The sequence below is a fragment of the Vigna radiata genome, chromosome 7, assembly GCF_000741045.1.
Source record: "Vigna radiata var. radiata cultivar VC1973A chromosome 7, Vradiata_ver6, whole genome shotgun sequence".
Classification (NCBI taxonomy): domain Eukaryota; kingdom Viridiplantae; phylum Streptophyta; class Magnoliopsida; order Fabales; family Fabaceae; genus Vigna; species Vigna radiata.
The window spans coordinates 2,421,033-2,435,518 of NC_028357.1; the positions used below are offsets into that span (position 1 = coordinate 2,421,033).

The 14,486-nt window shown below is 27.9% G+C and overlaps 1 protein-coding gene across 1 annotated transcript; it reads left to right on the plus strand.

Moving 5' to 3' along the window:
* Window positions 1-9,020: 9,020 nt before the first annotated feature.
* On the plus strand, window positions 9,021-10,745 carry LOC106767446 (thaumatin-like protein 1b). Its single transcript, XM_014652347.2, has 3 exons — window positions 9,021-9,306; window positions 9,476-10,145; window positions 10,279-10,745. The coding sequence occupies exons 1-3, from the start codon at window positions 9,243-9,245 to the stop codon at window positions 10,454-10,456; spliced, it is 912 nt and encodes a 303-aa protein (XP_014507833.1). The 5' UTR covers window positions 9,021-9,242; the 3' UTR covers window positions 10,457-10,745.
* Window positions 10,746-14,486: the final 3,741 nt, after the last annotated feature.

Consider the following 14,486-nt stretch of genomic DNA (forward strand, 5'->3'; position numbering starts at 1 on the left):
TTATTAGGGTTAAATATGGTTTTAGTTCTTATACTTTGGAATGATTTTGGTTTTAGTCTATTTTTAAACTAAGCTACAATTTAGTCCTTCAATCTTAGAAAATTCTGATTTAAATTTTTTTTATCAAATTTTTTTAACTTTATTTATTGTTTCAAGCACGTTTCATTATAGCATTTGGATTGTTTACACTGTTTAACACATTTTTGCTTCAATGTTAACTAAGTTTAACGACAAGAACTTAATTGATTGAAATTAACACTTATAGGAACTCAATTGGGGATTCGAATAACACGGGATCAAAATGGGAAAACTTTCCGAAAATAGAAACAACTAAATCGTTTAAACCTTATTTAAAAATCAAGAGTCACATACGGAAAATTTTTCTGTCATCCAAATTGATAACAATAGAAGAAATCCATGTTTGTTATTGAAATTGAGAATGGAATGAAGAAAGAAAAAAGCACATATTTCACTTTGATAGATGATTATTTGTATAAAGGACACACTATCCACATGTAATTATTTAAAATATTTACAATTAACATGTTTTATTTTTTAAATAATAGATAATGTCCTTATGTATATAAGTTTTAATTTCAATACAGTAAAAGTAAATTTTCGGGTATAAGAAAACGGTCTTATATTAATCAAAAAGTTATTTCAATATATATTTCACCCACTCTTCCATTTCTTGCTTTTTGTACGTCTCTTTTCCTTTGCTTCTTTTTTGTTTTTAATCCCATAGTTTTTTTTTTACTCTCTTTTTCACTTTTTCACTTTTGCACTTCACTTTTTTTTTCTAATTTCCAAATTATAAAATATAATTTTCAGGATATAAAAAATGAAAAAAGCGAAAAGAGGGGGAAAAATGCAGAAGAAACCCCATTTCAACCCTTTGGTCCATACAAGGCTGATCAATCTACTTCTCAAAAGTTCATGTTTTCTGTTTGTGGGCTTCAAGAATGAGGTTCGGCCTATCACAGGTCCAATAATATGAGATTTATCAGGTTTAGTCAATTCCACAAATAAAAACTGAAAAAATATTTACAATGTGATTTGAAAGATCTATTACAATTGTAACCATTAAATAAACTTAGAAAATTAATAATTTATTATTAAATACAAGTGAGCAAAGAACTGCAAGAAAAACAATAATAAAGTAAACTGTGAAAAATCTAATTATACTCATAGATATATAACATTGATAAAATAATAAATAAAAATATTTACATTTAACATAAAAATAATATTATACCATAATAAAAAATTTAAAAAATTGATGTAAGTTATGATGAGACAAGAACAATAATTCACACTTTGAAGAGTTAATAGTTCAATTTCTTCGTACTTTTTCATAAAAAAGAATATCCATTCAACTCGTTATGATTTCATATATAAATATAGGTTGAAATTTTTACAATGAGTAAAAATAAAGGAGTTGAATAATGTATAAAAAAGAAAGTTACAAACATTAATTTTAAAGTTTTATATTAAAGATGATATCAAATCTATTAATATAATAAATTATTGAAATTAAATCTTCCTTGTCTCTCAAAAAAATCTCTAAATAAAAATCCATATCCAAGAATAGGTTTCCTTTATCGTTTTCATTTTTCATTTTTGCTAACAAATCCATGTCCCTGTCACTGTTATCACTAAATAGTTCCTAAGTTTATCAAAAAGAATTATACTCGTCGATCACCAAGACTACTAATCAAACCTAAAGTTTTTCGTACTATACTTTGTCACCTTTACACCAAGTTGCATCTCTCCTTCTTTCTCATGCATGCAACTTTATTATATACATATATTTCGCACATAAACTTTTAATATTTTAAAAAATAAATATAAAAGTTTACTTTTTTTTTATGATTATTTTGTTTTTGTAATGTATATCAAATGAATATAAATATATTTTTTAAATATTTCATGCAACTTTTTCCATATCTTCCATTTTTGCTTTTTCAGCTTTTGATTTCCTTCCTTTGACCCTTCTTTTCATCTTTTACGTTTAAATATTATGCAATAGAAAGCTTTTCACATTTCAACGTGCACATAAATAAAACCAAATGAACATTAGGCTAATGAATATGGAAAGCAGTTTTCGCTTTTTGTATGAAACATGCTGATCTGCTGCTGATGCAAATCTTTATTAAAGAAGTTAAGAGTGCATGGAAAACCAGAAGAAAAGGTGCGTGACGACGATGACGATAAAATAAAGTTAAAAAAAAGAAGAAAGAAATCTTATCCACATCACTACTTTACACGACATGTAAGCGAATCATGGAACGATGAATACGTCGACACTGTCGTTAAATTCAATTATAATATAAAAGCTGCGAGAGTCTTCTTATATTGTAAATTCCTTTATAAGCTTTTAAGAGGTTATCATATATTTATATTTATCAAACAAATAAAATTATAATTACGTAGTCCTTTTCAGACGACTTTTTCTTATATGCAGTGTGAGTAGGAATGGAACAGTTAAGTATAGATATGTTCGAGGTTTGCGAAAAGAACAAGATGGATTAGGTTTAATGAAAATTTAAGGTAGTTTGGTGACAGATGAGAATATGAGTGAATGGTTATGTTTTACTTATGTCTCAATCGTTATCCACTCATATTTCAATTTAACCACGTCATTTTTGGAGTTTTGCACACATCAAACACTGACTTTCAGAGACAAATTGCAGGTAAGATTTGGTGTCAGTGACCTCAAAAAGGTTAAGAAAAAATATCTGAAAACAAAGTTTTTATTTATTATGTCGTCAAATACTCTAGTTTTTTTGCATACTGCTTTATATTATTAAATATATTACTTTTCTACCATATTTAGAACAATTTTACTGTGAAATAATTAATTGCTACTTTTCCAGCTTAGTGTTATGAGAGAATCGTGAATAAATATACGTAAGCGGAATGAAAAATATTTTGTAGTTTAATGTCTATAAAAAAAAATCGTATGAGTAGAAAAAGTTCTTAAAATGTTTTAGGAAATTTCGAATATGTTCGCGTAATATGATGTTTCAATAAATAGATAATATAAGAAAATTCTATAATAAATAAGAGAATAAAAACCATAATAAAAGTTATATACAATATTTTATTCGAGGAATTTGAGATATGCTGCACTTTTAGTTTCTAAACAATATATTTGAGAGACAAAATATGTCCCTAAATAATGCATTTGAGCAGCACAATATTTAATTTTTAAAATTTAGGAGATTAATTTCGTTTGGAAAGCTAAGACCGAATTTACTTAAAACTAAGGAATAAAACCATAACACTAAATATTTTGTTAATTAACACATCTTCATTTATCTGCTATGTAATAAGTATAAACTCTGAAATTTAATTGATCCAGGGAGGTTAAATTTTAGATTTCGACCAATAAATAATTCACTACGCCAACTAAGTTCAAATGAATGTCCATTTGATTATGCGATAATCAAAGTTATAATTATGAATTATGATAGTATTTATGGATGTTTTGAAGGAGAGTTGAATACATATTGTGGTAGAAATTATTGGCAGCATTAAGGGGAATGTAGTGGCAAACACAATATTCGTCTTGCTCCCCTATTTATGGGCATGATCTTTATTTTATGGTTATGCAAGTATATTTTTACGTGGACTCAAAATAAAACAACTTATCTTCTTTTTAAGATGTTGTGGATGCATGCAAAAAGCTTAATTTCTCTTGTATTTAATTTTTTCGATTTGTTAGTGTCTAACTTTTTATTGTTTTGACGGAATGCTAGTGTTGAACTTAAATGGTGGATCATGGAGGTCCCAGCTAGGGATGATAAAAAAAATTCATGTATGCGGATAATAGAGTCTGCAATGGATAATTAATATTCGTGGATATTTATTACCTGCAACTCACAGGTAGTGGATATTTTAATACCCATTTATAAACGGATCGGATGCAGGTATTATACTATCCATACCTGCGAATATCCACTACCCACAAAAAATAAAAATAAAAAATTAATTTACATTTTATTAAGTTAAATTTAATTAAAATTAACATTAATTTATATTTTACAAAGTTAAATTTCATTAAAATTGAATTTTAATTTATATTTAATTTAATTTATATTATATTTGATATATTTTTTGTAATTCTATTTAAATTTTATTTTAATAATTTATAAAATATATATTTTTTAAATATTTACGGGTATCTGTGGATATTCACGGGTATCTGTGGATCGGATAGCAGATGATTTTTTTTTTTTGTTGAGTCGAATTGCAAGTAGGCATTATCCGTACCCGACCTGACCCGTTGTCATTCCTAATCCCAACTGTGCAATAGGAAATAGAGAATAAAGCTTCCTCTAAATGCAAAATGTCTCAACGTGATCCACTCTCATAAATATATATTTAATCTTACAAACCAAAAATGTTAAACGATATGAATTATTACAAGGTAACTAATATTATAACTAAATACACCGTCACTATTAGTGAAAATTTTTATATACAACATGTTAATTAAGATATTGGTTATTCTATTCATAGTGCTAGTGTATAAGTTAATAATTGAATATTAAGTTAGAAAGGATTAAGTTTGGTTTAAAGTTTATATTTTAATATTTTATTAGTTTCATTGCATATTTTAATAAAATTTATTGTTTGTTGGAATTATTGTGTCAATGTTTAGTTTTATATTAGATATGTATATATTTTTGTGTAAAGAATATTCATATCAATTAAAGATAAGACAAAATTATTGTATATAAATTAGTGCAAATCTCGCATCATAAACCAATTTTTGGAATTGAGATAGGATTAAAATCTACTTTTTTTTTTAAGATGATGTCAAAGTTATCTCAAACCTAACCTAATAAAATTTATTATTTGTTGAATTTATTGTACCACTTATTATTTGACTACTTATTAATATTTATTTTCATGCTTAATATATATATATATATATATATATATATATATATATATATATATATATATTAGTAAACATAAACTTTTTATCTTATAAATTTTAATTTTATAAAATTGAAAGTTTGTATAACATGTCACCAAAATTAAATTTATAAATGTTGAAAAAGTTAAGAAAGATTAACAACTTTTGTTCTGATAACGTGTTAAAAAATTTAGTTTGGTGGGATAAAAAGGAGAGCATTGAAAGATAAAAATGAAAGGCAAAGCAGAGATTAAGAGCTAGCATCCATCATTGTTGGATTCGGGAAACTCATTAACATGGTTTAGGTTGCCAATGACTTTGAATGTGTGGATAATAAACGTAGCTAATTGATGTTATAGTTTCCTTTTATAGTTTAAAACCAAATTAAGTGACCTAATTAGCACCACCCAACATTAAACGACGTTGCATGTCCATTGCAATGTATGTCTCTTGTCTTGTCTTCTCCAAGATGATGGAATTAATCATCAAATTGACACGTAGGGTTCTTTATAAACCTTTTGCTCCACACGTGCTGCATTTTCATGCCATGCCGCCCTACCAATTATATGTCAACACCACACTATTCGTTTTTCATAATATTTCTCATTCATTTAAACTTCTTTTTCCTCTCATCACTTTCTTTTTCTGCCAACTAACAAGTATTTGGAATTTTTTTTTTCTTAAAATGGAAAGTGATGTTAAATCCTTTCAAAAAGGAGCAAAAAAAAGTGATTTTTCATGTGATTTAAAAGAAAAATATGCTTTAGGAAATACAGGATCGATGAAAGAAATAGCTCATCTTTCTTTTACTATATCAAATCGATTTTATTTGTAAAATCTCCTCCTTTTTTTTTAAAAAAAAAAAGCCAATGAAAAGGAATCTCTACCCTCCAGCTCAAATTTAATGAAGTCGTTTTAATTATAATATCATTTAATTAATGTCTCTTAGTTTAGATTATTAAATAACTATGTGCTTTTTAACATTTTAACATTAACAATTTACTCTAACATTGCCAAAATCAGAGAAACCAAATGAAACATTAGATGTAGAATTTATTCTATTTTGATTGAATTGAAATGATAAAAAAAATGATGTTATGTAGATAATTACGTACTAAAGAAAACCAAGATATTGTCACCTTGAAAATATGCATAAGAATTTGAAATTGTAACAACATTTCTATTTGGTGTTGAAATTACATCATAGAATTATATATTATGAGTTTAACGTAGGGGTAAAACATTGATGGATGGATGTTCAAAGAGTTTAGCACTGAAAGTGATAATCTCGTTCCCACACTACACTATCGATTGGATGTTTCCTTGTAATAGGTTAAATTATTGGAAAAAGTTATTTTAACAACACTTTTTTTTATAATACATAAATGATAATTTATGATTGGTCCGTTTCAAATATTTTTTTAAATATAAATTCAAATAAATCAATAAAATGATGACACATTTCCTATTGTCAAAATGTTATGCATCCTAAATTATTAAAAGGGAAACCATAATTAATTCAAACCCCTAACCATTCCCATAGGACATTTTGAAAGTCAAACATCCTGCTCCTTTCATTTTATTTACGTATAGTTGAATTCTTTTTATTATAGGATAATTAATTTTTATAAAAGATTAAAATAATTCATACTAAAATAATTATGTAGTTGAATATTAGCGGTCATTAATATTAATTAATGACCAATGTAAACACCTTTTCTTTTTATAACAAAATTTAGTGACTAATATTATTTTTTATATTTTAATTCACAAATTAATTATAAATTTTTATTCAAAATAATGATTGTTTTAGAGACTAATAATGTTTTATTTATAATTTAGTATTTAAATTAGTTACTATAGTAATCAACTATGTTTTGCTTTTAAAATTGGTTATTGTTTAAATATTTTTTATAATAAAATATCTAGTTGAAAAATAACCCTATTTAACATTTGGTGAATTTTTTTTTTTATAAAATATTGATTGTAAATAGTTTCAACAATATATATCTACTATAAAATAATAGATATCAATGTTAAAAAGAAACTGTGAGTTACATCAACTGAAAAATAATCTCATTTACATTGATAAAAAATAAAATATCTTGTTATTTGTGGAGAAATATTTTTATTTATGTTGGTCGAGAAAGTCCTAAATAAAATAGTTTTATAATTATCGATAAAATTATACTGATAAAATTTGTCAATAAAATTAAATTTACTGAAAAAATTTATTTATTAATTTTAGAATTTTGATCAATAACGAAAATATTTATTGATAATAGTTTAGTTGACAAAATTCATCAAAATTTTATAATACTCATTATGGATTTAACCATTTCATGATAAAATTATTTCGTAATTGATTATTTTTTTAAATTTATTGACGGTTAATCTTTAAACTAACGCTAACTTTTTTTAGAGGTAAACGTGTCAATAAAATGGAAATTGAATTTTTTGTAAACTAAGTGGACATAAGTGAGAAGAAAAAAAGAAGAGAGAAAGAAGCGAAAAAAAGTCAAAGACAAAGGATAACCACGATATAGTGACAATGTCACGATAACACTGTCAAAAGTGGAAACAGAGGAAAAAGAGAAAGAGAATGAGAAAAAGAAGTAAAAAATGATGACGATGGCAAAGAAGGAGAAGGAGAAGGGGGAAATAAATAGTAAGAAAAAGAAAAAACAAAGAAAGAAAAAGAATAGGAGTAGGAGAAAAAATATTCAATGATATTTATTGACGAATTTTAGTTATGACTAAAATCTGGCTCTAATTATCAATAAATAATTACTAAGGAATTTTTTCATCAATAATTACCAATAGATAATTATAGACAACTTTGTGGTAATTGGTAATTATCAATATATTTTTTTATTCGTTGATAAAATTTATCGAAAAAATATTTTATCAACAAAATTTTTAATTACGAATAAATCAAATTTATTGATTATGTTATTGCAATCAACAATTTCTTGCAATGTTAGAAATTGTGAATAAAAAATAATCATGATTAACTTCTTATACAAATATAGAATAAAAATATTGACAAAAAAATACATCACTTTTATAGATTAAATTATTCTACAAACTTACATATTTTATTTTTTAATTTTATTTAAATTTTGTAGAAGATGTTATAAAGTGTTTCAAGTAAATAATTTGAACTCATTATATCTGTCTATCCAAAGCATCACCTTTAAATAGCTTTTTTTTTTTTATTTCTTATAACTGAGTATAAAATCTTAAAAAACTAAAAATACTTGAAGTAATTATTCATTAAAATAAATAAAAAGAATATTTAAATTTATTTTCTAAAAAGAATTTTAAAAATAACCACGAATGTAATAGTAACTGAAAATGTAAAAGTTTTAAAAAGTATAATATAAACACGAATGCAATAGTAACTCGAAATGTAAAAGATATATGGAAAGATAAGTGATAACATATTACTAATAGTTATTATAGTGTGAGATATGCCTAATGAATGTGTATCTGTTTCAAAAAAAAAAACTTTAAAACTTTAAAATTAACTTTTAGTAAAAAGAAGTAAAAATTTAATTTTGAATGGAATTTTATATTAATTGGCAGTATAAAGTTATTTATAAAATAGCATATTAAAACATAAATGATCTGAGTTTAAGGTAAATTTGAATTAAAGATAATTTGATAGAGGAAAAGGAACTTAAGAAAAGGTTTGCAGACAGATTTGGAATACCTAACGGTGTATGGGAACATATGCTGTACAAGTCACTTCAAGAACCCATTTAGAATCACCACCCTTTTTTAACTAACACTAACTAACTGTTTAACTTCTTTCTTTTTAAATCTTTTTAAAATCGGACTCATCATCACCATAATCTAAGATTTTATACAACAACTTAATTTCATTTCACAATTATATTATATGATGCTAAAAAATAAAACATCTTATATTTACATTTAAATTATAATAATATTTATAAATAAAATAAAGTAATACACTGGTAAATATTTTGTACTTATTTTTACTAATTAAATGATCATGTCACTTTATCTATTTTTATAATAAAAGTTATTTCTCTCACCATTACGTTAAGCCACTAACTAATAAAAAATTAAGACATAAATAGAAAGATGAGTAGGTTGATGTCACCTTTTCCCTTCATTAATCTCGTAAGTGTGGTGCTTATGTATATATATATGAACCCATGAGCTAGCATTTAGATTCCCCCAACTTCATTCCTTCTTGGCTCTTTCTACACTTAACCACTTACACATTCTTCTTCACTTTTCATTTCTAGCATTGCTATAAACCCATTTTGGTCTAAATCCAACCATGTTTCCCTTCTCACATTCTTCTCATCAATCCATCGTTTTCCTACTTATTCATGCTTTCATAGGTACACATGCCATTTCAAATTAAGTAAATGGTTGAGTTAGTTTTCAATATGAAAATTATCTCAAATTTTAATATTAAGTGGAAGAATATATTTTATTTGGAGAAATGAATTCCATTAAAACATTGTTTGACAAAGGTTGCTCTGTTTTCGCAACATTTGCGGCTTGCAGGGGTGGGAGTTTCGGCGACAACATTCACATTCGTCAACAAGTGCGACCACACAGTGTGGCCGGGGATTCTAGGAAAGCCGGACCTCGGAACATCCGGTTTCGAGCTCAAAAGGGGAAGCACGCGAACCTTCGACGCGCCACCGGGTTGGTCGGGGCGTTTCTGGGGCAGAACCGGTTGCCAGTTCGACGACTCGGGCCACGGAAACTGCGCCACGGGCGACTGCGGCTCTGGCGAGGTACTCTGCAACGGAAACGGCGCCACGCCGCCGGCTACACTTGCCGAGTTCACTCTTGGGTCAGGGTCTCCGGACTACTACGACGTCAGCCTCGTCGACGGTTACAACCTCCCGATGATGGTGGAATCAAGCGGCGGCTCCGGCTCGTGCGCCACCACCGGTTGCGGGGCGGACCTAAACCGACGGTGCCCAGCGGAGCTGAGGGTTGAAGGCGGCGACGCGTGCCAGAGCGCGTGTCGCGCGTTCGGGAAACCGGAGTTTTGCTGCAGCGGCGCGTTTAATTCACCGTCGGCATGCGCGCCTTCGATGTACTCGGAGATTTTTAAGAACGCGTGCCCCAAATCTTATAGCTACGCTTTTGATGATGCTACCAGCACTTTTACTTGCACCGCAGCGGATTACACTGTCACATTCTGTCCTTCTTCTTCTCCAAGGTACTACTATTCTTCTATTCTGAGAGTGAAAAATGATATTTGTATAAGTTTTGTTTTACATTTTATGAGTTTTCTACCTACCCATAATCGAAAATATTAAAAAGATAAAAAATTTAAATTTGGGATTTTGCAGTTTGAAGTCTTTGATGGAATCGGGGCCAGGATCATCAGTGGAACAGGCAGCAGTGGCTACTACTTCATGGATAGCGAATTTGGCTACAGGGGATTCGAGCAGAAGGAAACCATTTTCAGCTTCCAAGTCTGCATTTTTTGTTTCTGTCACTTTCATTCTTTCCTATTTAGTCTCATAGACTCTCTGTGTCCCTTTCAGAATGATATCTTCCTTCTTTAAGGGACACAGAAGAAGCAAGTAGGATGAACAGCATCATGAATATTAATTGGTCTATAAATACATTTTAATAATTTTCTTCCTCTCTTCTTTCAGCCTCTGTCATTTTTTAATTTTTTGGTCTGAAAATGATGATGGGGTGTGGGCTGAGGGAATGAAAGTGACAGCTCACATGTAAGAAAAGTGATGATTTAAATTAAATGGTAGTAGTGGGAGTATTACGTAGGAATTGAGGTCTATTATCATTTTTCTAACTAACTCTTAGTAACAAAGAAAAGAATGAAAAGAGACTGTTTCTTCTCTACTTCCATTTTTAATCACTCTGAAAATAATGCATATCGGTTTGAAATGTGAAGATGAAAACTGTGAAAATGATTCCTAATGTAAAAATGTGTGCATTTTTATAAAAATTATGATTCAATTGAGACAGTTCAAAATTTAAGGATCGATATGAGATTTTCACACAAATACGAGGATCAAGAAGGGATTAAGCCAACACATCAGCATATCACGTCTGCTAAACTTAAACGCCGTTTGAGATCAGTTAATGGTTGAAATAAAATGTGTGCATTTTTACAAAAATTATGATCCAATTGAAACAGTTCAAAACTTAAGGACCGAACTAAGATTTTCACACAAATACGAAGATCAAGAAAAGTATTAAGCCTATCATTTTTTCTAACTAGCTCTTAGTAACAAAGAAAAGAATGAAAAGACACTGTTTCATCTCTACTTCCATTTTTAATCACTCTGAAAATAATGCATATCGGTTTGGAATGTGAAGATGAAAACTGTGAAAATGATTCCTAATGTGTATTTATTTGGTTAGTCATTAAACATAAATTTCTCTGCTATATAGAAGGAGTCTTGTTGGTTTATATTATTATATTATATATTACCCGTTTCATAATAAGTGGAGCTTTATCATGGAAAATCACATTAATTTATGTTTTTAATTTTTAGTTTGTCTTCACAAAGTAATGTATATTTATGTAGAGAAAGAAGAGAAACTCTTGTCTATCTTGAATTTTTTAAGTATGCTAATGACTTTATTAAAATACATTAAAAAACATTTTAAGTATAAATTATTAAAAAATAATTAATAATTAATAATTTACTATTTATAATAAGTAAATATTAAAACATAAAAAATTATTAAAATATATGAAAAAATAAATTTTATACTTATAAATATATGATATAAAATAATGATTAAAAATATTTAATTATATTAAATATTCATATATTGGTAAACAATAATAAAATACTAAAAGATTAAAAAATTATACAAATTATAAGACGGAAAAATATATAGTTTGACACAATTATTTTTCTTTTATACTCAAATTTCAACTAAATAAATTATTATTTTATTTATTATTATTATTATTGTTGTTGTTTTAATATAATATTTCGTTATAAAAAATACTTGTTAAATGAATGTTGATATAAAATAGTGAATGTCAAAAATTAGTTTCTCCTTATTTGGAGTTCCATGCCATATCTTCATCCCGATTAAGATGCATTTTAACAGATAAACTAACTATCAATAAAGAAAAATTGAAGAAATAAATTATAATGTAAAGTGCATATGAATAGCTATATTCACTTTTATATGATTTTTTAATTATAAAATTACCAATTCTTTAATTATATACCAAGATAAAAAAAAATAGTTAACAAATATTTTTCATAAAGGTAACGTAATCAAATGATTGGTGTCATGAAGCAGTAGTATAAAATATGGATTAAATAAGGTGCGTATAATTTGGAAATTCTCTATGTTTGTTGATTAAGTCACATCACATATGTTCTCCTTTAAAGCTTTGAAACTGATTTAGGGCAAACAATTAAATGACTAATGAATTGAAAATATCATATATATACCAATCAAACTTCTTTTTAGGTCAACTACGTCATTAAATTCGACTTTAGATATTATTTTGACCCATCTACATACTATACAAAATTATTCAATTATATCAATTCGACTTTTTTTTGGGTTCATCCGATTTTAGAGTTAGCATTGATCTCTCGAGTGCAGGTCGAAGGAAGGATGAAAAACAATAGATAACAAATTTTAAAAATATTAAATAATAATAATTCAAGATATTAATAGATGTCAACTTCAATTTGACGAAAGGACCAATATTATAGGATTTTAAACAAAATTGGAATGATAAATACTTACAATTATTTTACGTATTAATGTAGGAAATGCTCATAGTAATATGAAAAAGTATATGAAGAAAAGAAAAGAGTGTAGTTGTCTTTTTTTTTTTTTTTTTAAGGTAGAAGGAAGAAAAGAAAAAGAAAAGGTGACAACCATGTAATTAGAAATGAAAAGGAAGATAAAAGAAAATTTGATAAAAAAGAAAAAGAGAAAACATATCTTTCTTTGATCATCAAGCAAGGGTCAATAACATGCCAAAAATGATTCTATAATTGAATGATGACAAATTTTGATGTCATGAAGTTTGGTATATCAACTAGAATTGACAAACTGAATCCCATCAAAATAAAAAGAATTGAAAATTGAATAGCATGCATGGTGATAAAGAAAATTCTTGTTCTTACTTCTTCATCAGTAAGCTACTTCAAATGCACTATTTTGAGAGATAAAGTTATCATTATGGATAAAGTCAATTATACGTCAGATTAATTTAACACTTATTGATCCCACATATATTGTAATTGGATCACTATCATCATCATCATCATCAATTTTATTTGCATGTAAACATTCTTTTTTTTTTGTACATTATGTTTCTTACTTTAACAAATTGACCTAATCAACACATCCCAAATCTTTTCATTCTTTGGCATTCTATTGGTGAAATGTGCATGAGATGAAAGATGACGGAGAAATGCTTTAGTTTGGAGTGCTATCTATGTTCTATGTGGGAACATTTCAGACATGAATTTAGTTATATATATCTAAAAAGGAAACAATATGCAATTTCAGACATGAATGTATGAATGTTGTTTGTAGTTAACTTCTCCTTTTGAAAAAAAAAAAATACATTGATCTAGTAATATATACGATTAAGATATTTTATAACATAAATTTTTAGGATAAAATTCTCAAGAGTATAAGTATCATACGCATTCAATCAGTTCACCCTAAAACTTTTATGCAATTTCAATTTTACTACATTGTTCAAATTCAACCAAAACATTAATTTACAAAATATGTGAAGAAATAGGAAGGATATATGTTTAAGTATTTATGGAGGTTTGTGTGTAGTGTGTAACTTTAAAAGTGGGATGTAAAATTTTTTAAACAACCTAATCCTATTCTTAGGTTGTTTGAATGTTCTACATGTTACTGGGTCATTCACATCTACACTCGGCTGAGAGGTAAATCTCTCTCATTGAAGAAAAAGCTGAGAGGTAAATCCCTCTCGTCAACCAGAAGGTTGAAGACAAAGATCGAACGGTAAATCCCTCTCGGCCAAGAGGTAAATTCCTCTTGTTGAAGGAAGAACCGAGAGGTAAATCCCTCTCGTCAACCAGAAAGTTGAAGACCGAACGGTAAATCCCTCTCAGTCGAGAGGTAAATCCCTCTCGTTGAAGAAAAAACCGAGAGGTAAATCCCTCTCGTCAACCAGAAGGTTGAAGACAAAGACCAAGTGGTCAATCCTTCTCGGTCGAGAGATAAATCCCTCTGCTTGAAGGAAAAACCGAGAGGTAAATCTCTCTCGTCAACCAGAAAGTTGAAGCCAAAAACCGATCGGTAAATCCCTCTCGACTGAGAGGTAAATCCCTCTCATCAACGAGAGGTAAAAACGAGAGGTAAAGTTGAAGGCAAAGACCGAGCGATAAATCCGTCTTGTTAAAGGAAAAAACGAGAGGTAAATCCCTCTCGTCAACTAGAAAGTTGAAGACAAAGATCGAACGATAAATCTCTCTCGGCCGAGAGGTAAATCCCTCTCGTTGAAGAAAAAACCGAGAGGTAAATCCCTCACGTCAACCAGAAAGTTGAAGACAAA

What these genes read in the sequence shown, in the direction of transcription:
- LOC106767446 (XM_014652347.2), top strand. Translation starts at nt 9,243, where the DNA reads ATGTTTCCCTTCTCACATTCTTCTCATCAATCCATCGTTTTCCTACTT. An exon ending in ACTTATTCATGCTTTCATAG is followed by an intron (nt 9,307 to 9,475) that starts GTACACATGCCA and finishes TGCGGCTTGCAG; the next exon opens with GGGTGGGAGTTTCGGCGACA. An exon ending in TGTCCTTCTTCTTCTCCAAG is followed by an intron (nt 10,146 to 10,278) that starts GTACTACTATTC and finishes GGGATTTTGCAG; the next exon opens with TTTGAAGTCTTTGATGGAAT.